At 41.0% G+C, this 23250-nt stretch overlaps 1 protein-coding gene across 1 annotated transcript in view; it reads right to left on the bottom strand.

The window, feature by feature from the left end:
* LOC135176122 (WASH complex subunit 2A-like) overlaps positions 1-19078 on the bottom strand; it is a 33480-nt gene extending 14402 nt beyond the window's left edge. The window contains 19 exon segments of the mRNA XM_064144796.1: positions 1453-1569; positions 2841-2945; positions 3447-3542; positions 4541-4674; positions 5256-5420; positions 7415-7471; positions 8214-8286; positions 9192-9304; positions 9681-9749; positions 10974-11061; positions 12554-12658; positions 13870-13917; positions 14629-14687; positions 15085-15178; positions 15737-15910; positions 16579-16644; positions 18189-18353; positions 18803-18916; positions 18985-19078. Of these exon segments, the coding sequence (XP_064000866.1) occupies positions 1453-1569; positions 2841-2945; positions 3447-3542; positions 4541-4674; positions 5256-5420; positions 7415-7471; positions 8214-8286; positions 9192-9304; positions 9681-9749; positions 10974-11061; positions 12554-12658; positions 13870-13917; positions 14629-14687; positions 15085-15178; positions 15737-15910; positions 16579-16644; positions 18189-18353; positions 18803-18916; positions 18985-19029 (1887 nt within the window). The 5' untranslated portion in view covers positions 19030-19078.
* Positions 19079-23250: the final 4172 nt, after the last annotated feature.

The raw sequence follows: 23250 nt of genomic DNA, 5'->3' as shown, positions 1-23250 counted from the left end.
TAAGGTTCTTATTGTATTGGTCAAAGAAACTTTCCCATCTTCTCTACATGGGAAATAACCCTATCACCTTGGCAGTCCTTCTGTCTCTCTACCAATTTATGGTCCTGCCTTTCTGTTAGCTACTGCAATCTAATATTGCTCAGACTCCGCAGAGGGCCTGGCCACCTTTTCGCATTTACCCAGTAAAACAGAGTACACACACCTTGCTGTTACAATTGTTACCGAAAACTCAAGTCAGTGTCAACTTGCTGTCTCACGAATAAGGTCACCTAGTAGAACATGTTTTGAAACAGGTTAAGTAGCAAGTTTGATGTATGAGGTAAAAAAAAACAGGCGACAAAAAAAAAAAAAACTAACCAAACCAAAACCAACCAAGAGAACTCAAATGAACAAAAACCCCAAACCACCAACATAAACATAACCCCAAACAAAACAAGGAGAAACATAGCACCCATGCTCAAGACACTTCATTATTAGAGTGCACGATGCTTCACTCTTTAATTCCTCAACTTTCAAACACGGTACTTCCCACCTCCAAGATCTAGCACTTTATCAAGCCTACCCACTGAGTAAGTCTAAAATCTACATTAAACCTAAACATTTCTAGGGTTGGGAGAGTTTTGTGGATTGTGTTTTTTCTTATTCCCATAATTTCAAATGGTTTGTTCATCCCCTTTCTGAAAGGGACTACAGGCATGGCAAAAATATGCATTTGGTTTATCCTACATTAAGATAAAAATGCATCAAGAGATATCACTAGTATCCAGCAAGCAATGACAGGGCAGGTAATAAAAATCATCAGGTCTACACAAAAGAGTAGTTTTGGGGGATGAGAAGGATAGGAAGAGTCTGGATCCTATTCATGCACATTAATTCGGAGACTATCCAGACAAGTTTAATTTATTTCGTGTCTCTTTAGCTTTCATTTTAGAAGCAGGACCACAGCTAATCTATCGCCAGAAGAGGCCTGCTCCATGGGAATCTTAGTTGATTTTTCAGTTTTTCCCATTCCTAGATTAAAAAAGAAAAAAAAACACAGAAAAAACAACACACAAACCCACCCCAAAACCCAAAAAATCCCAAACACAAAAATTGAAACCAAAACTAACCACATATCTATCTAGAACTTCTAAAGCTTCTCTGCAGAAAATAAAGAACAGTAATCTTGTTTTTCTCTCCCATACTTTTTTGCAGCAGCCTACTTTTACTATTGATCTTTCTATAAATTACATTGCAAATACAGATTTTCTCTTCCATGTGACTTCTGTTACCTAAATCCTGAGATAATTCATGCCAAGAACAGCTTTCTCAGCTGCAGACAAGTCACAGGATTGCACTGGGCATGGCACATGGACACAGCAGAGTTTGAGTGTGGTTCTCATCTCAACGGTTTTATGCTTTGCTCAGCATCAAGCCAGTAATCCCTTTCAACCAAATCTTACTCCTCAGTACCTCCTCATCGCTGCTGAATAATAAGCTGGAGGTTTTCTTGAGTGGCTTTGACTGTTTGGCTTTCTCTTCCGGAGCATTTTCCTGTTGCTTGTTGGCAGGTACCACACCAAAGATATCCTTAAAATAAGTACATTTTTTTTTTTAACATCAAAAAGCAAAGCCACAACAAAAAGGTCACCGAGAAGTCATCAGCATGCCAGACACCACCAACTCGCTTTCCAGATGATTAGGTTAAAGACACAGTGTTTTGTGAAGCCTTTTTGAAGACAATTTCAAGTGTGATACAGTATTCTGGTACAGGAAAATCCAGAGCATTTGATATGCCAGGAACTTGTAAGCACACAGTCTGGTTTTGGCCTATGGATTCTCCACCATAATGCTTCAGCAGCAACCAAAAACCACCACCCAGCAATTTTGTTGCACAGCAGCTGACACAATGGGGCATTGTTTCTACATTCACATAATGACATAGCAAACAAATCCTATTCTGAAAGGACAGGGCAAGAACTAGGACTTCTCACCTAAAGAGACTTATGCAGATTATTATATAGGCTTCAGAATATGCAAAAGTATATGTTGACTTCATCACTTAACGCATATTTATGCTCTTCTCCACTCAATTTAAACTTCAGATCCATGACAGAACCTTTGCTATCCTCACAGCCACTTCTGAACAGCCCTTATTCAGAACGGTGAGCTGGAAGCAGCTCCATCTTGAACAAGAAACCTTTATCTTGAGTTTCCAGAAGTTCTCTATCTTATAGGTCTGAGCAGGCCTTCTTTGTGCCTCAGGTTAAGACTATAGGATAAGTTAACTCACCATGCAGGCTGAAGGACCAGAGCTGAAAGTCTTTGAAAGGTGTGTGGGAAGGAGAAAAGGGTAAAATATGTAAAAAAGCACACACTAACTCAATTCTGTTATTTGTTCTTGCACAAACTGTGCTCCAACCTCAGTTTCTACACTAGCAGCCACAATTATTGCACACTGAAAAGCAAGGAAAAAAGGAATTTACCAGCCATGCCACGAGACAAGTAAAAAGTTATCCATGTGGCTTGGTGTCACAGACCACGATAAAACAGTTTCCTAAAGTTTCTATTCATTTGATTGCTTAGTGCTCTCTAGTCCTATCAACAAAGGGTGGATAATATCCTTCATATGATATGGACCAACTGCAGAATACTACGACAGCAAGAACTCATAGGAGTCCCTGCTATGGCTCTCCTCCATTATGCTGTCCACATACTCAGAACTGCTACGCAACGCAAGGTCGATTTAGCGCTCTAATATAGTGCTCCATTTACAAACTTCTGAATATTTCCTGCTGCATTGCAATAGGTTGTGCAGAACCATTCCCATACACAGGCAGTTATCAGGAAGTGGTACTTACCTCTCCATCATCATCAAACAAGGACAGTGGAGCTTTTGTCATAGACTTGCTCGTGGGGAGAGATGCAGCTTTGGATTTCACAGTTTTACTTGATGAAAACAAGTCCTGTGCAAACCAAAGAAATGTCACTTTGCAAAGCAGTGCTATACTTTTAAGAACTTTTAAAAGGAAAAACAACTGTCCCATTTAAAGAAGTGTGCCTATGAAATACAGAAAGACTGTCTTTTTCAGATGTGCCAATCATATGAAGCTCTATAGGGATTTCCCTCACCTTTGCAGATTAATTGGTAGCTGGAAGTCAAGGATGCAAGACTAAATATATGAATTCTTTTGCGATTCTTTATTTACTGCTCTTTTCCCTCTTCAGGCCTTCAATTTATGACAGTACACACCACACAAATTTAACTTTCTGAAGATACAGAAAACAATGCCAGAGATTTCACTTTTGGAGAAGGAAGGAACTTTCATTATGGTTGGAAGTAGATGCATGGATGCCAGGGTTCCCTGTCCTACAGATGAAAAATGAGCCCCCAGATACAAGTGAACTGAAGTCAGGGTGACTCAGATCATGAAATTTCTGAAGGGAATTATTAAAGGGTTACTCACTTCAGAATCCTCCTCATCAGAGAAGAGCCCCTTCTGTTTTCTTGGAGGTGTTTCAGATAAAGACTTGAAGTCCTCACCTGCAGACAGCTGTTGACTCTTTAGGATAAATAAAGACACTGCATGAGCATCCATGTGCAGGCACATCATATTACCCTCTCTAGCAGGCATGCTGCTGGTAATGCACCAGCAGTTGAAGGCACAGAATACAATTCATGGGCTGAAATCCAAAACCCATGTGCTGAGTTCCTCACATATAGCTACAGCTGTGTAAGTGACTTGCAAGTCTTACCACAGACCTCCTCTCCTACTACCATCCTTCTCAGCAGGAAAAGACATTCAGCAGCTCATGTCAGGCCCCCTTGCAAGTTAAATGAAACAAGTGCTCCTCAATCCAGAGAGGACAAGAGTCATGGTAGCTCATTATGCTCAACCGGACAGCAAATATGCATAAAATGAATAATGTCTGCCATGGAGTTAAAAACCAGCACTACTACTTTCCTCAAGTAGTACTTCTCTGAAAATCAAAGTGGAATGGGCATGAGGACGCTCACATATCTTTGTAAATGTGTCCTCAGAACAGCACTTAGAGCTTTCTACAACTTCGAAGCTTTCTGCTGGAAAGCAGCTTTTTAAACACACCAAGTACTGTACATGCTTAGGTAGAACTGTGACATCCACCTTCCTCTCCCACAATACATAGAAGCAGTGAGTTACCAGTTAAGTTGCCATCAGCAGATAGCCTTCAGAGCATAGAACTGTGACAACAAAGGTTCTTAAATCAGACTGATCCCATTTCAGCCATAAACATTTTTTTTAATATCAGAGGCTTCTTATTCTGCTTTCATTTCAATCCCACCTGAATAAGATTTCTCCAATTACTCTCTGCACAAGAAAAAATCTCCAATAAATCTGAAGTTTGAGAGGCAAAAGACATTTATGGACCCTGAAGCACTTGGGTCATGGAAGATCCTATGTACCTAGTTCTATTTCACAAATATGGCACTTCCATAGTGTTGTACATGTAAAGATGACTTCAGATGCAGTAGTCATTTTTCCTAAAACCTTAGCCATACAATCTACTTATATGTCATTACCTTTTTTTCCATGACTGTTTCCCTATGGCTTTCTGTTCCTTTAGTTGTGCCAGCAACCACATGAGGAATGTCAGGTTTTTCCTTAAATAAGTCACCTTCTTCATCATCATCAAAAAGGTCAGCTGTGGGCTTGACTGCATTAGGATGACAAACAAACAAGGAATGACAAAACCAGAACAGACGCTACTGAATAAGAGAAGATGTAAGAGTTTCCAAAGATAACATGCTCCCTTCTTGAAGATTAATAATACTAGGAGTCTTTAAGAGAAATAGCAAGACAAGCTCTCAAAGAGAAACACCTACCTGAGTGCACTGCTGACAGAGAATGCAGTCAACAAGCACTGGGGTAAAGCCATATTGGCTTGGCACCTCTAAAGACCTAGAGCCTGTCAATAGAGTGTGCTGGGAAGAGGGCTCAAGGCTGTGTGAATAAATTCTGTATCCTTTCCCTGATTCAAGCCCTAGCGATAGAAGGAGCATCTTAAGAGAGGAAAGTTGGTGGAGAGCATGTACAAATATACTAGTTCCACACTGCTTTGTGGACTAGAAATGCCAATGATAACAACAAAGAAAAAAAAAGCCCAAAAAACCCGAAAAAGCCCAAGAAGAAGTAGCAGTGATGTAGATTTGAACTTTGTAACTCATCGGTTTCTATCAGTTTGAATTCTGATGACCTTTAATGTTTAATCTTCCACTGCATATGTAATAGAAGTACCTGAATCTGGAGGCTTTTTAGTTGCCCCCACAAAGAAGTCATCATCATCATCATCGTCAAAGAGAACAACCTTGCCAGGCTGTTTACAAGTTTTCTCTGTGCTCTGTCTTGCAGATTTTTCCTCTTTTTCCACAACTACAGTGGGACTAAAGACATCACTTCCTCCTGCAGGTCAGATGGGGAAAAAATGAACAAATGAAAAAAATCAAACCACACAGATAACATTGCCAGAGTTACCAAAAAGCTGAACTTATAGCAAGTGGAACAAGGCAGATTTTCCATCACAGCAATTTTTAATGCGCTCCTGCAAAAACACTGCATTAAAAGCATGAGCTAGAACCTTTCTTATAAAGCCAAGCCACAGACTGATGGACCCCTCACTCTCACTGCTATCACTTATTCCTCCAACTTGCTCATGTTTCCTAGGAACAGCAGCCAGGTTCTGTGTTAAAGCTAGAAGACTCAGTAGTTCCACAATGTTGCCCCTATGGATTTTCCAAACCAGAATCCTACTTTAGCAAGTCACATCACTGTGGACAAATAGAAGTGGTAAAAGTTTGAGGAGAGGGAAGTATTGGAGCCCAAGGTCTTCTGAGGAACTGCACTTTCATGCAGACCACTGATACTACTGCAGCACAAGGTTGAGTTTCCTCTCTAGATCACTATGCACTTCACATATGCCAGTGGTCATCTACAATAAGCTAGTAACAACTGTTTCTTCTACATCTATAGTGTAGAACTGTCCAGATTCAGTGATATGTGCATGCCAACAGACTGCAAACAGTTCTAGAGTTTTTGGTCAAAGCTGGCAGCTTGGTTCTAACTGTTCTAAGCCTAGCTTTTTGCTTCTTACATATAGATGCTTGGGAACTGGGGATAGCAGGGGGAGAAAGGTATTTTAAACTTAATGTTTGGCAGAAAGTGGAACAACTGCTATTTGGTTAAGTTAGTGGACTGCTTCAATTTTGACCAACACAGCAGTAGTTTGGTATTTAAAAAAGGGTATCCCCCGGTTAGAAAGTGCCATGGGACTGACAGGAAAACAATCACAAAGTTCAATTACTTAAACACTCTGAAGTTCCTCAACACACTGTTCCTGGAAAGTGTTCATCAAGTGATTTCAAATAGCAAAGGAGCCTCAATCTCATTTTTTCTCTGGTGACTTTACCCTATCTACAAGTTACTTAGAGGGAGCAACTGAATACTATGCATAAATGCTACCTAACTTAATTCCTGGTGAACTAGAACAGGACATTTGTAGAATGATAGGGAATTCACTGTTCATGCAACAACACTTCCAAAAAAGAGCAAAGACTAAAGAAAACCTCCATCCACTGTTTTAAACTTTGCTACCAAGTCTTACAACTATGTAGAATGACCATTGTTGATGTGTATCTTTGATATACATCAGTCTGTATTTGTATACAGACTACTCTAAAAACATGCTCAGTTAACTGAAGTCAAAGTGTTAAAATAGGCCTTTCTTAATAACGTGAACAACTTAAAATTACGGTAACTCAGTGAGGTGAAGACCCTACACAAAGGCAGAAAAATCAGTTGCTTCAGAAAGACTGGCAATGTGTTTCTTTCCAGTGCTCAGCCTGGAGCCTGATACGTAACAGGCATCACAGTACAATTCTCTTTTTTAGCTCTGAGTTACAGGTCTGGTCTTTCCCTATGTAAACAGAACTTCTCAATCAAAACTAGAAAAAAACCATGATTGGTCTTTATTACCTGTACCAAAAAAAACCAGAAACTTGATGTTTAAACTGTTCTTGTGCTAACCCAAAGGAATATGACCAAATCTGAAAGATCAAAATGCATTACTTTCTCAGTGTAGAGGGAAGGTGTGTCTCCATGCACTGCTGCATAATAGCAGAGTAATGCACATCCTTAGAAGTTCACAACACAACACTGCAAGCTGACAGCTACTAGTAACTGCCATCAATGACACTAACCTACAGAATCTTGATTACCTGTAAAGCATGCTGCAGTTTAGGCAAACGCAGGCAGAAGCACATGTAGTTGTCACTAAGCATATGATTAAGCAATGCAGTGCTGCTGTATTTGAATAGGCTTCTTTTTTAAAACCTCCTCAGTAGGTTTTAAAGCAAAGATCATTCTGCGCATGAAGCAGTTTGCTATTGAATGATTCATACCTGGGAACAGAGATACTGCACCTGCAGGAACTTTCTTTAAGGACTTTGCAGAGGATGCTGAAATCATAGGAAGTACAATACAAATGGATGCACTTGTTTTATCTGTCAAATTCTTCAGAAGTCTACCATAGAAATAGGAATCCAAGAAGACTTTCGAGCTACTTCATATTTTCTTCCCTCAACAGCCAAGAACTCTTAAGACATTCTCCTTGAAGTTCTGGTGTTTTGCATACATATAAAAAGCAGTAGCTATGTCTCCTCTATTAAAACTTAATGAAACAGCTTCATTAAACTGAACGTATACATGTGATATATGCTTACACATAGCATTATTTACAAGAATTCACATTCACACGTTCAAAACCATTTCAGTGCAATACACTCAAAACATCTCAGTCTCCCAACGCATACTCAAAAATTCATCAAAGCTGCTGCAGTACAGAATGTGTGCTCAGACTCTTAGAGCCTCTACATATGCAGCTAATGGGAAACAGAAGTTAATTAATCTGCAAAAAGAAATCTTTACTCAAACCCACAACTGGATCCTGCAAAGCACTCTTCAGCATCAGCAATCAGTGCCTGCAAAGAACTCTGTCAACATCAGTAAGGACATAGTTTCAGCTCCAGAAGAGTAGGTCTAAGAGATCCTAGTGAATAAATACATTTAAATTTCAAGGAAAACACAGCTGAGGAGGAGAGGAGATTTGCCAACAATTAATACCCCAGACTTTCTAGTTTGGAACCAAAATAGTAATAAATCACAGCACAGACATCAAAGAAGGTAACAACTGGTTCTTACCTTCACTTACTGGGACTTGCTCCTGTCTCTCTTTTGATTCTTCTCCTTTTGGTGCTTCTGCAAAAAGGTCACTCTGTAGAAGAAAATACAAAGAGAATGGGTGAATTTAGTTTTGTGTTTTGGAGTTTGGTTTTTGTTTAATTTTTTTTGTAGGAAAAGATAGCCGCAGATTTTCACCTGTAGCATATCCACTTCTAAGCCAAGACAGAGGAGGTAACCACCACTGCCTTCTCAAAACTACATGATAAAATGCAGTCACTTGTTTTACACTATCAGATTCTTAAGCCTTGAGTATTCCTGACATGGGGTTTCTATCGCCTTTCATATGCACAAACTATGCTAAAATAAGGTCAGAAATGCACTTTGTGCCATTCTTTCATCAAGTTAGCTTTAAATACATAGCACAGGATTAAGCTTAAGGTGAACTTTTTTTGCCAACACAGGTAACCTGGAAATTGTACAACTAGATAAAAGGACACAACATAACTGCAATAAGGAACTTTGAACAGCACAGAGAAACCCAACAGCATAACTGTCCAGTGTAGCATGGGAAACCTTTTTCACACTCAGGGAGAAAGACAGAATGACAAGATTTATTAAGGTGCCTGCAAGAATGATGAAATTCTGTTGTTTTAAAATAAACAAAGTGTACAGCATTTGATTTACCTCTACAGACTATTCTGCAGTAAACTCTGATGGAATTAGAGCCTGTCTAATGCAATGCTAGAACCACATTTGCATCTTTCATCAACACTACTGCAGAAGAGAGGGCTTCATGCCAAGGGCAACATAAGTACTTGACTTGTGTAGTCCTGTTTCTTCACTGGAAAGCTAAACTGTTCCACTACACCTGAATGTTACCACGCAACAAAAGGCTACTTCCCTTCCCTGTCTTCCACGGGGGGGAATCTGTGGAGATCTTTTGTTTTGTTTTTAAAAGGAGACATGCTCAACTTTTATCCTTTCCAGCATTCTCACCTCCTCATCATCAAAGAGACCTGTTCCACCACTGAAGAGACCACCCCTAGAACCAAATGGTGTGAAGTCTTCATCAGTCAGCTTAGGAGGTTTGAAGATGTCATCATCTTCATCTAGAAAGCATGAGAGCCAAGAGCTGTAGTGAGACTGACCAAGTTTCAGGAAAGGGAACTGAAGAGATAACCAAAATAAAAAACAGTTTGATTCTATCCCCTCTCTGTTTTATAAATATGACACATACAAAGAATCTCCAGTACACAGATTGGGTTGGATGTTGTTGCTCCACCAGACCACATTTAAGGAGGAACTCCAACTAAACCTGTTTCTAGCCTTGTTTCACGTGCATTTCACAACCTAGATTTGTTTACACACTCACCTTGAAGGATGCACACATCTCACTCAGTCTCTAGAGTACATGCCACAACTTCCTACGTAGTGTCTTACAAGCCAGTATGCAATTCTAAAATAAAAAGGAGAAGGATGTCCTACCATCTGATGGAACTCTAACTTCCTTCTTCTCTTTCAGGGTTTTCCTTGGTTTGGTCTCTGATGACAAAGCTTTAAGAAGAAAGTTTCAAAGCAGAAATAAAATTTACCTTTACTTGTAGCCTGTGATCAATCTATGGTAAAACAAACCCAAAAAATTAATACTTCTAACCAAGCTGACCTATGTGATTTTATGCAACTCAGCCCACTGAAGCAATTCTACAAGTACAGCTTCTAAAACTAGCACTTAAAATTTTAATAGCATCATTCTGTCAGGGACCGTGTGTTTAACACAGTTGCCCATAGACAGACGAGCGTCACCTGAGATGACAGTGCCACACAGCATTCCATTCTGTGTGGTACATATCCCACATAGAGCATGCAGCACCTTTGAACACCTGGGATGGCTACAGACATATTATACCTTGATTCAGCTACCAAAACCAATGTCAGAGCTTTACTTCCTCTGGCCCTACCATCACAAGATTACTTCAGTGAATGGAAGTCTTCTCTGTAAACCAACAAAGTAAGTTGGTAGGTTTTATATTCTGATATCCACAGACCCAGCCTGATTGTTTGAACTGCTAAAGAACATAAAGACAGTGTTCTTGTCTGCTCATGCTCTCAGAATTACAGGTCAAAAGCAGATTCACATGGACTTGCCAACTTAATTTCAGTCAGCTATTTTCAACTACTGCTTTGCTGCAAGAATAACCATTTCAGAAAGGTCTCTCTCCCTTTGAAAGTGACACCAAAAACGTTCTATTTGGTTTAAAATATCACAGAAAACAGTATCAAGGACAAATTCCTCAAAGCTCAGTATATTTAAGCCATGAAGAGGAAAAACTGAACAACCCATACCACATGAAATCAAAAACCTACTGCTTTAAACGTTTTCCACTGTATTGCTCACAGAGCAACTACAGCAACCAGTGAGTTCCCCATACTTGTAACAGAGGGAGGTACAAGTGGTCAAACATGCGCAGTTTTGCATGCAGAGGGAGAGTTAAGACTGGAGAGAAAACTTTTCCAAAAATGTATTTATTCTTGGGGAGTGACCTGTTTCACCTGAAAGCCACATTTTCCAGCCTAACACTCACTGAATTCAAATTCAGTCCTAGAGGTTATGGCCAAGAAGATTCCCAGAACACAAAATAAGTGTCTGCAATTCCTCTTGTTGGGCTTTTACATAATACATACAAAAATAGCTGATCTGTTACACAGAATCTCCTGCCCAGCTCTCTCGCAAGCTTCCCTCTATCTCAGAAGCAGTTATCAGAACTAGAGCTAACTCACATGAACGGTCTTCATCCTGTTTGACTGGTACTTCTCCTTTGATTCGAGCTGCCAGCTCATCTGCAAATGACGTTGGCCTCTTCTTTTTCTGAGAAGCAGGGACAAATAACAGCTTATTCTCTATATACATTCCAGTTACCAACTTGGTGCAGTTGCAGCTGTAGTCTATTCTACAGCCTCACTTGAACATCCTGCCTAGTCTTTGACTGAAGCTCTTGGAAGAGGCAATACAGCTTTCTGTTAAGAAACCCAAAAAGGGATTGAGTTCCTCAAGATTAAAAAAGATGGCATTTCTAGTCCCTTATGATCACGTAATTTTTAATTTACCTCATTCATAAATTCATAGAATGGCTTACATTGGAAGGGAGCTTAAATATCACCTACTTCCACTTTCTTTTTTTGAAGATGGGAGTTATGTTCTCCCTTCTCCAGTCAGCAGGGATTTCACCAGACTGCCATAACTTTTCCAATACGATGGACACTGGTTTGGCAACTTCATTTGCCATTTCCCTCAGGACCCATGGGTAGATCTCATCCAGCCCCACAGACTTGTGAATCTTCAGGTTCTTTAGACAGTCTCAAAACTGTTCTTCACTTACAGTGGGCAGATCTTCTTTTTCCCACTCCCCACCTGTGTTTTCTGGAACTTGGGTGGTACCACTGGAGCCCTTGCCAGTGAAAACTGAGGCAAAGTAGTCACGGAGTACCTCAGCCTTCTCTGTATCCACCATGACCAGGTCTCCATTCTCCTTCTGGAGAGGCCCCATATCTTCCTTTGCCATCTTTTTGTCCCTGATGTACCTGAAGACATTCCTATTCCCTTTTATTTCCCTAGCCAAGTTTAATTCTATTTGTACTTTCGCTTTTCAAGCCTGATCCCTAGGTGCCTGGACAACTTCTTTGCAATCCTCCCACACAGCCTGTTCTTGCTTCCATTGCTTATAGACTCTCTTTTTTTTTTGCCTAAGTCAGTCCAGAAGCAACCTTGTTCATCCACAGTGGCCTCCTGGCATTCTTGCCTGCCTTCTTCCTTCTTGGAATGCAATGCTCCTGGGCTTGAAAGAGATGATCCTTGAATACTGACCAGCTTTCTTGGGCCCCTCTTCCCTCCAGCACTTTGTCCCATGACACTCTGCCAAGCAGATGCCTGAAGAAGATGAAGGCTGTTCTCTTGAAATCCACATCAAGTTTTCTTCATGTTCTCTTTGACATCTTGAGGATCTTAAACTCTATCATTTCATGGTCGCTAAAGCCAAGGTTGCCTTTAAGTTCAACATCACTCACTGGCCCCTCATTGTAGGGGCCAGATATGCAAGAAGCATTTAGCACACACAAATGCAACAAGTAATTTCTTAATGATTTTTAAAGGCAGCTTTGACATCAGCTTTGGGTGCAAGAGTCTCCTGGTTTAAAAGGGTAAAACCTCAACAGCCACAATGAAAGAGCATTCAGGATTTTTATACATTTTCTCTACACAAACCCATCCCAGGTAACTGAGAGGTACCATTATAATCCTTGTAAGGACAGATTTTTCAAGAGGTAAGTCATTTTTTCCCTCTAGGGAGGCAAAAAATACTTACAGGCCTTGTGTTTTCATCTAAATCTCCATCCTCATCTTCCTCTTTTTCAGAGTCAAAGAGATCACAGCCATCATAATCATCTTCATCGCTCATCTGTGCTGTCTTCTAAAAAAACCCAGCAATAACCTATTAGGTTCTCTGAAGTTGGCACACAAAACAAGCACAAACATTCATCTGCTTAGGCAAAATATTAAAAGCAAACTCTCTGAAAGGAGGAAAACATTCAGTCAGTTTGAGGTGCTTTACATCTTTAGAGAAGTAGGGAAGAAATAATTCTATCTCCAAGCAAGTCACTTCATGCTCTAGTACATTCTTGTGCTGTGTCACCAAATATTTCTGAACCAGAGATTTAAGTGAGAACCCTAAGGGCCTCCTCACAAGGGACGTACTGCTACCATATACAAGCCTAAACTGTTTTGACTGGGCTGTTTCCCTCTGTTTACAAACTCCTCTCCACTGAAGACCTATCACTTTGCCTTAACTCAGGAACACTGTGATCAGCTAGTAAAAAACCAAGTCATTTGGATAGCAGAACGGCAGACAATTCTATATCCATAACTTGGCTTCCGTTGCTTTAACAAGATTATGAAACAGATGAAGTGAATTATGTAGCTGGGGGCTGGGAAAGGGACAAGTGCCCAGAACGAAATTTATCAACGCCAAAGATAATTGCTCATTTCAAAATACATCAGAAGTACAAAGTTACCCTATGACAGTCAATATAGCTTAAAGTAACATCACGTAAATTTTGTAACATTGTTTTTATCAGGTGCAGATGTACAAAAGGGCATCTTTTTGAAACATTGTTTAAGAACTGAGTAGCCCACATCAGTTTTTTGCAGTGGCACATCTAAACATGGGTAAGATTCTTTCTTCTACTACCATGATTCAGGGCACGCTTTGAATTTTTCAAACATTGTCTTTTCCCTTTTTCATTTGTTTACCCAAATGTTCCCAAACATTTAATATTGTTCCTGTCTTTTGATTTCATGTCACACCAACACTGCAGTGTTCCTGAATAACAAGTTTAAAATTTAATTACAGAAAGTCTAGTTCTCCTGGGATGGATTCTTTGAGCTCTCATGACTCCAAAGCACATCAGACAATGCCATCCCACATCACCTGACATCTAATGACAGCTTAAAAGAATGTCCTTAAGTTCAATCCAAGTTCAATTTCACAAGACGGTGCCATCTAGCCAGGACAACCTTCCCATACAGAGTTATACAAATTCATCTTAACTGAAGTTTTTAATAATTCATTGTATTGAGTTCGTATCTTCTTTTTCAAGTATGTACCAGAGTGTATAACTGTACCGTTTTCTGCTCATCTTCACTAGGATTTCCAAATTCATCATCTGATTCCTGGAATAAAAGAGACCCAAATTCAAGTACCACATTACTTCATCCTATAGTTACAGCACAAACTCAGAACTTGCTTCAGTTTGGACATTCAGATCTCATAGCGACTTGGCCAAGGAGACATTTCACAATTGCTGACCATTATTATGAACAGAGCTCACTAGAAAGCCATTAATTTAGCAAAGACAAACTTCATCTGACTGTGCATGAGTAACTTGAAAGGGATTTAATATTAAGCAATGACAACCAAAAGCAAGCTCCTCAGGAAAAGCAGGAATGCTTTGGTAGCAACGCTTGTTAAAACAGAGATCTCTCAGTCAAAGCAGACAAAACCTATCACCAAATTGATAGTTCAGTGCAAGATTTATGAGGCAAAGCCCTGAGGTGCAATTACTTGCACCGACTTTAACCATTTAAACTTGATCCTGTTCATTTCCATCCAATTCTTTGTAATTGTAATTTATAGCAAGTTTGTTCTCCACAAATGCAATTTTTGATAAGAATGTGATTTGTTTCACATAACAAAATTACATCTTGAGATCTAACATGAGAAAGCAGGTATCTAATCTACTTGACCTAGGTAAGCCAGCTTTTAGCAGGAGAGTTTGACCCAGACAATCTCCAGAGGCCACTTTCACAACCCCCACCACTGCCTCACACACAGTGAGGATCTCAGGAATAGCAAAGTAGCTTGTACTGTCACCAGTCACTTACCTCTTCATCCTTCTCTTCACTGTCAATTACACTTCCACGATCACTATCTACTGATCCTTCTATTATGAATGAAAACAAAAAGTCACGATCAGACCTAATATCTATACACAGAGCAATGCAGTCACCAGACTTACCAACTTCAAACCTTAAAGGCATTGTGAAGAGAACTAAAAATGAGTGGAAGATAGAGTGGTTTGGAAGAGCTTTGAAAGCTGCTGAAAGTTTTTGCACTTTAAATTTCCAATACACAGAGCACAAGATACCAAGAAGTTACTGCTTTGCCGCTGCAAAAGTGTTTTTTACAGCAGGAGGTGCATTTTTTTCCCCAGCTAACTACAATGCATTTCTATATATGCAAGAACACTAATGCAGTATAAACCAGTCTGTGAATTAAAACAGACAGTCTCAGGTTAGAAACTAGTTGCTTAACTTCAAATAGGTCATGCCAGCACATACCTTCACTAGAGAGATCTCCAAGGCCAACATCATCTTGTTCCATAAACTGCTGAGAGCCAATCAAGTATGGTAAAGGCCTGTCAATATAGAGATCCTGGAAAGAGACAATATCATGTCTTTCTGACATCTACAAATAGCTCTACATTGCTGACAATGACAGGAGTCTTACACACATTGTTTTGAACTCCTGGAAGACAGAAGTACTGTTTAGAGTCCTACAGACACATGCTTTATGTCAGCATGCAACTGGGTGGGCCAGCTGAGGTTTATTACTTTTTAATGCTGTTAGAGAAGGGAGCTACTTCTATTTGTGTGGTCTCAACTTGCTTTCTAGGTGTCATCTAACACAAGAATATCTTTGCAAAGACTTGCAAGTCTGAGTCTTATCTCAAATCTTGCACCCCGAGTTATTAATTACTGGGAGAGTAAAAACCACCTAAAATATGGTTTGTACCTAAAAAGCACGATATTTAAAGGACAAGCAGGCTACACAACGAGTAGTTCACTTCTTCAGGTGTAGCCATCAAATTCTCTTTTTAAGTAACAAGGATCAATCTTATGTCAACACAATGATACTGCCGACAGAAGGAAAGAGTAAGTCCAGCAAAGCCAAACACAAATGCATGCTCTCAGCAAGAACAGATCTCTGTACCTTTGGCTCAAGTATCAGTTCCACTCTTTCATTACTTTCCTCCTCTTCTGAGTCAGAGTTGCCTGCTTTGATGTCTAGCTGTTCAAATGCACTGTCCAGAACTTGCAGTCCGTAATTCACTGCTTCTTGGATTTTGGGAATCAGATCAGCTTCTTTCTGTTCCCTTGTCTTTTCCTTTATTAATAGGAAGGACACATTCCCATTGCATTTTACTCAAGACTCAATCTTACTGCCACACATATGCACATTTTTAAAAATAGAACAATTAAAGAAAGCTTTTTCACTACATGTAAGAGAAAAGACCTTCAGAACCTTTCTTAGCTTGACTTAATTTTTATTACTTTAGGAAACTAGAGTTCTAAACATCGCATGAGCACAGGACTATCTTTTTTGTTGTGCTCGCAGCTCATCAAGGGAATATTTATGGATAATACACGTAGACCCTAAGATATATAATAAGCTGAGTTTTATCCCTGGGAATGGCAGTCAGAATCTGCTTCTCCACGCCACTACCTCTGCATCTACTGAAGTCCAAGCCTTTCCTCTTCTAAAAACCATGCATACCCATTGAAAATCAACACGTAAAGTCTTGTCTAAATAGACACAGTATTGAGCTTGGGGTGAGCCCTAGCACATTATCAATACATTGCAGTAGCTTCCAATTCTACTGTCAACTTCGTCATTAAACGGCACACACCTTCCTACACGTGAGTTCAAAAACTAAGGAAACAATTTGGTTTGTAAGCTGCAAAATAACTGCAAAGTAAGTTTGAAAATAAGAAGGTAGACAAGAGCTGCAAACCTGTCCACCAGCATTCAAAGGCAGATTAAGTTAAACCTACCTGCTCTGTTTTGTCTCCAGCATCAGCTTTGCGAATAGGCTCTTCCACTTCTTCATCATATACTCTCTAAAAGTCAAGCAAAATGAATACAAGTAAGAACAGTATATCGCTGCAGGAGCTAACCCACAGGCACTATCAACAAAACAAAATAAAATACACTGTTAACAAGTAACTAATCACACATTATTTCTTAAAAAATAAGCCATGGATGATGTCAAGCATCTTTACAGCCTTCTTAAGTCACTTAAGTCATCATCCTTTACAATCGGGCAGCCTCTCAAACCAAGGCACTTCAAGACTGCAAATGTCACTGCAGTAGTAGAAGAGAAGTAGATCATTTAACTTTGTTCAGAGATTGACCTGAATACATTAAAAAAACCCCACTGCTTTAATGTCCTAACATAAAGTTAGCCCAGAAACTTTCAAAGTCAAACATAAGCTTATTTATGGGTTACTTTTCTTTCATTTCTGCATTTAGTAACCTTTCCCTTCTTTACTGATTACCCTCTGTTCTTACAGAGAAAGCTCACATTCGTCCTCAACCCTCAGTTCGTTCTGATGATCTCTCCCATCCAGCTCTTTTAGCATTCTTTTGTAGAATCAGTTACAAGGAAACACAGGGGAATAAAGCATCCCTTGAACCTGCAAACCTAAATTCACAATTCAAACAAAGCTTTAGTGCCCTTGGGAAAAGACAGATCTCTCACATACACTATATTGAGAGCCAGAAATGAGGGCCTATTTCTGTGCATTTATATTTGGGAACAAGTGGCTTTGAGCACCCAAGACTTAATGACATTTGGGACAAGTTTTTCTCAGCAGAATCATTACACTGAAACGCAACAGTAGGGCAGTAAAGATATTGCAGCCGTGAAAGAGCCACCACTGAAAAAGCCCACAACAGAAACACAGATTTCCACCATCTTGTCCTCTGCAAGCATCTTTCCAATAATAGCATCACTGCTTCAGATGAAACACACATGCTGATTAAAACAGAATACTTGATAAAAGTCAGTGCTACAACCCCCCGCCCCCCAAATCTGAAAGAATATTAAAGCTTACATGTTAATTATGCACATACTTCTAGTAATATAATGCTGTAACAGGCTTTCAAGTCCAGCTTTTCCCTTTCTACTACAGCTACACTGATGAAGTGGACACATGAACTAAAAATATGCTCATCATGATCAAAGTAATGGACAACTAGTTACAGTCCAACATCTTTAATACCAACTGCTTTTAGCAAAAGCATTGTATAACATTCCTCATCTTCTGACAGCCACATGCATTCAAACGCTACATTCACACCACCTGTGAAGATATATTGACATGCCAGAGACTCCAATTCATTTATTGTCCTTAAAATAAAACTCTGATCACATATAAATAAAGGAAGGAAGGTGCCTCAGAAAAGGCAAAAGGGAATCTGCCAAGATTGGATACTCTATCACTCAGAAAGAAATTAGCATTTACTTTAACAGAAAGCAATTAAAAGTCACTTCAACTCTAACACTGGAATGCCAAAACGTCAAGTCACTTCTCCACATCAAAGTAAGGGACAACACCAATGTCTGAAGTACAAGCTTGATGCTGTATAGGAACATACTCACGTTCTCTATGAACTGTGTATTGGACAACATAAGAAAGTCATTGAAGACATTATGAAGGCGACAGTCTGTGGCTTTTGTTTCACTAATCAATCCATCTACTTGCTTTTTGATTTCATGAGTCCTGGAAATGGTTTGCTGCGAGAACTCTTGTAGAAAATGCAGAAGCTGTTACAACAGAGGAAACCAACAGTCAGCACCCAACTCTTTTTAATTCGGGTACCGTTTATAACATTTGCAGAGTTGGTCACACATTTCAAATGAGCCTCAAAACAACCACAGTTTATACTTAAAGGTGTCCCACGTACACCCTGGACCATCTCCATTTCCACTTCATCTCGCATCTCCTTTTGGGCCAAATCCTCATTTTAAAGCAACAGGAGAGACTGCGATTGCCGTGTCCCGACGGGGCTGACTTTTCCGCGTTCCCCTGCCCAGGCATTCGGACCGGCCCCAGGCCGCTGCTCCGGCCAGCGGGCGGCAGCACCACCGGGCACACGGCTGCTGCCCGACACCTCCCAAGCTCTGGGATGAGGCCACGGGCAGGGTAACCGCTGCTCGTGCACCCCTCCGGCCTCAGGCTCAGGCTCGGTCCCGGTCCCGCCCGCACTGCTCACCCCAGCGTCCGAGGCCAAGGACCAGTTCTGGCTACCCTTACGGATCTCCTCCAGCGACCAGGGCCGCTCCCATACCGGCGTCGACTCTGCTGCGTCCCGCGGGGCTCCATTCATCTGCGGGAGAAGGACAGTAAGCCGCGAAGCCGGTACCGCAGCCGCGCAAGGGCCGCCCCAGCACTTACCGTGACCGCAGGCCGCGATACTGCCCCCTCCCCCGCCGGCGCCATCCGCCACCCGCCCGTCAGCTGAGCGCCGCCACGTGACCCGAGGCGACCCGCCCAGCGCGGCGTGCGCGTCAGCAGGCGCCAGGGGGCGCAGTAGCGCCGCTCGGGGAGGCGAGGGCACCTCCTCCGCCGCCGCTGAGCCGCAGCCCAGCCGCTGCGCTTGCTCAGGGTTAGCGGATCGCGGCGGGCAGCCGCCGTCGTCTCCGACACCGGCCGACAGTGCTGCCCGGCAGCACAGGAAAAACAGAGGGTTTACCGAGGCAACTGCTGTGTCCTAAGTAATCCATCAGAGCGTGAGGCCCCGGCAGAGCGGATGAGCTGAGCTGGCTGAGCCTGCTGCCAGCTGGGAAAGGGCTGTTCAGACCCAAGTCCTGTAGGTTGTGAGAACCACATCACCCACAGACGGGAAGAGAACGAAAACCAGACGGGAGGATGATTTCGACCACGGTGGCTCGTTCAAGTGTCTGTCTACCCTGTTGACTTGGAGACTCTGTTGGTTGGGCCCGTGCACAGCGCGCCCTGCTCCACGCTGGGAAGAAGGTCAAGTGCGGCAGGTGTCGCCGGTGCTGGCAGCGCCTCTGCAGCCGCCTCCGCTAGAGCACTGCGCGGGGCTGTGCCAGTGCCCAGCCGTGCAAGCACAGGCATACTTTCCTCCTAGTTTTCTTAGAAAAGAAGCGCAGGATTTACAAGTCTGGTAACATCCCCTTTGGTTTAAACTGGATTAGTCTTAATAAACCCACAATAGAATTCCAGGCTTTGCTGAAAGGAAACGCTGTATACCCTAGCATAAATAAATACATTGTGCAAATTGCCAAACTGGCATTCACAGCCAATTGTCCTTTCGCTTTTGCAGGTCAAACACCCACTACCTGCTTTCTCACGAAGTAATCTTTTCCCAGTGGGTTAAAAAGCCTTGCCATACCGCTGTATTTAATATGTTTTTTATTACAAGTGAACTAACCAGAAACGAAATTGCATCTTCTAGATGGTAGCTAAATAATGAATTAGAAATGGTGAATTTAGACCAGCTCTTGATATTAGCACATGGAGTTTATTTATTGCATTTGGCTACACTAATACCACAAAAGACTTCATGAAGAACCAGAAAACTGGGTGGTGTACTTCTTACTTGGCATTTTAATTTAAATCAGGGAAAAAAATGCCCCAAGTTCTCATAAGCTGATTTTAATGGCTTCATCCAGACACTTAAAGGATATTGCTACATTAGGGACATAGGAACATCTCAAAGGAAAGTTGTGTCATACCTCTCTTGATTCTACTTTTTCAATACTTCTATAACTAAATACTGAACTGGTTCAGATCTTCAACCGTAGTAGAAATTAAAGACTTTTATTATACTGCTTATAAACCAGAAAACTATCACCCTGAGCTAGTTTCACAACGTGTTGAGCAAGATTGTTAAAAAAAAAACAAACAACATGGGATTGATCTAAAATTACTTTCAAGGGCTGTAATATTTTCCATAGTTCATTCCTCCTAAAAATTCCCTGAACCAGAAAAAATTGCCTTTAGTTACCTTCTGTATTCACTAAAATGTGGAATAAAATCCATCAAGTCCTTTGTTAGTAGTGCAAAGATCATGAAGTCTGTATGTTCTAAGTGTACTCATACTGAAAAATGTAGTATCCTAAGTCTCAGGTCTGGAGAGTCTTTTCATTAACCAAAACAAACAAAAAAACCCAACCCAACCAACACCAAAACACACACACCTCCAAACAAACCAGCCAACCAAACAAAAACATCCAAACAAACAAACAAACAACCAACCCAGCCAAACAACCAAAACCCAAACAGAATGTTCCCATAGGAGAAATAGTTTCTTTCTGATACGTGCACCAGCCTCTGAGAGACAGTGCTATTGAATGGTGCAATAAGAAAAAAAACCTGCTTTCTAGAAGTCTCAACCTAAATACAGTCAGGGGCCCAGAAAGCATTTCAGTCCTAAAATTCCTTTTAGAGAGGAATTTAGACAGGTTCCTTTTAAAGATTAGCGTGAAGATGACAACAACAAGTATCACTTGCTCTTCCTCTCTGAACTTTCAAACAATATAAAAGTATTTAAAAATCACATATGTCATCAGGGACTAATGTGCATATTAAGAAACAGAACATGTAAGACGTGACAGAGCTGAGGTCTAAAGCTATGAGATGCATGCTCATAGGCATACCTTAGCCCTGTGGCATTCCTTGCCACTTGTATGTCGCCATTAGATCTATGTGTGGCTCAGATTTCCTAGGATCTTCCAGAGCAGAGTGCTTGTGGAATTTGTCAGGGGACAAGTTCTTTCCTGCATGACCACAAGGATGGAAGTTATAGCACTCTGGTGTTCCTTGTAATTATTCCAGTCCTATGTGACTGACTGCTCAGCCTTATCCATTTACAGATGTGTGAAATAAGGCAGAGGTCTTCTGGTGGACTCTGAAAGGCTGCAGTGAAAATGTTCAAGGTCTGTCCAGACAGTCAGTTTACTGGAAGGCCGCTATGGATTGCAGAAATGGACCAGGGTACAGGACACAAAGGATTTGAAGAAAATATACACCAGAGGGATTTGAGAAACAGCAGACACTGCAATTACTGCTCTCTTCTGCCCTCCAGTTTCTGGGGAAGAACTAGCACAGCATAATGTAATCTTATGAAGACACAGTGCAAGAAGAAACAAATTATGGATCTCTTCCTCATCCTCATTCAGTCTATTTCTTACAGTGTTACTCCTTGATGGAAAAAGCTATTGCCTATCCTAAAATTACTTGTTAGACTTGTCTAAAAAAATTACTATCCTAGACTAATGCCAGACCATAAATACTCTGGTTAGTTCTGATAAGTTGACACTCAAAACTGGAGACAACAGTGATGAAAGTTTGTTGTTTGTGCTGATTTCAGGCTATTTTTTACTGAGAGAAATTAAATCCTTAGCTGTTAGAAGAAATAAAACAACAGTAACCTATATCACCCATTCTTCTGCTGAGAAACACAACTAATCCAAAGAGAGATAAGATGGGCACTTGACACACACACACTGCTCAGCTCGCACTTTGGGCTGTGCCTTCTCTCTGGTGGTCTGCTATTTCTGGCTGATTCTGCCTTTAACTCTCTAATCCACCTAACCCCTTTTTCCTCTTTCCTTCGTGCTGTCTTTTTTTTGACATCTCACCTCAGATCCCCAGATTTATCACGTGAGATATACATGGGTTGATCTGGTTATTTCTGAAGGGAGGAAAAGAGGGAGGGGGAAGGGGGTTTGGGTCAGGAGCCCTCCTGGGGACTCTGATTGTTTCTGGAAGGGGTATTGTGTTTCTGTGTTACTTTTAATTTGTATGTAACTGTATATATTTGTGTATATATGCTTGTATATTGTACTAGGCTGTAAATATAGCTTCATTCTTTAATTTCCAGCCATCTGAATCCAGTGTGGGTGATTTTCTTAAGTGTGGGGGAGCAGGTAACTCCCAAACCATTACATTGCTCTAGTGTGAAAACTTGCTTATACACAGATTTGGCATCAGGGGTGTGCCTGCAATTGCAGATGGCTCTAGGTTTTTACATCTGAGTTGAGGAAGCAGGTGTAAATTTGGTTAATCTGTAGTTTGCCTGCTCAATGTAGCAATGAAATGGCCAGAGTTTGGATTCAGTAGTGGAAGCTGATTCTGGCACATGTAGGAGTTCTGTGCTGTAGCAGTCTGGATGGCTTTTTCCTGTCCTAAATCCCTAAGATTCCTTCCTGTGAAACTGAGATAGGGAAGAGGAACAAAAACTGGTGGGAAAGCCAGCTGGAGTTATTCAGACCAAAGAGCACACTAAGAATGTTGAATCTACTGGCTTAAGCATAGATTGTGTTAAACTCAAAGCTTGTTCATTATATCCACAAAGAAATATCTGTGGACATCAGTGCAAGAATCAATTTCAAAGCAAAGGAGTAAATCCAGTATTTACACTCTTGCACAAGCTAGCATCCATTCCTTCCCATGGATCTGGCCCCTAGAGAGTACCCCTAATAATATCCATGGGCCCTCCATAGGCCTGCATAGAGCTTTTACCAGCTGCAGAATGGCTGTAGAAGGCTAAAGGAAAGATGATGCCTTTAAAGGAATTTAGGAGACAGCACCTTTTATGTATGATCACAACTTACTGTCTCTTCAAAACAAACTGAAAACAAACACTTGCATTTGAAGTGGATCCTCACTACTCTTAAACCAAGCAGCAGA

This window comes from Pogoniulus pusillus, chromosome 6 (assembly GCF_015220805.1).
Source record: "Pogoniulus pusillus isolate bPogPus1 chromosome 6, bPogPus1.pri, whole genome shotgun sequence".
Lineage (NCBI taxonomy): Eukaryota > Metazoa > Chordata > Aves > Piciformes > Lybiidae > Pogoniulus > Pogoniulus pusillus.
Note: the sequence above shows the minus strand (reverse complement) of the source record. Positions and strands in the feature narration are given on the sequence as shown.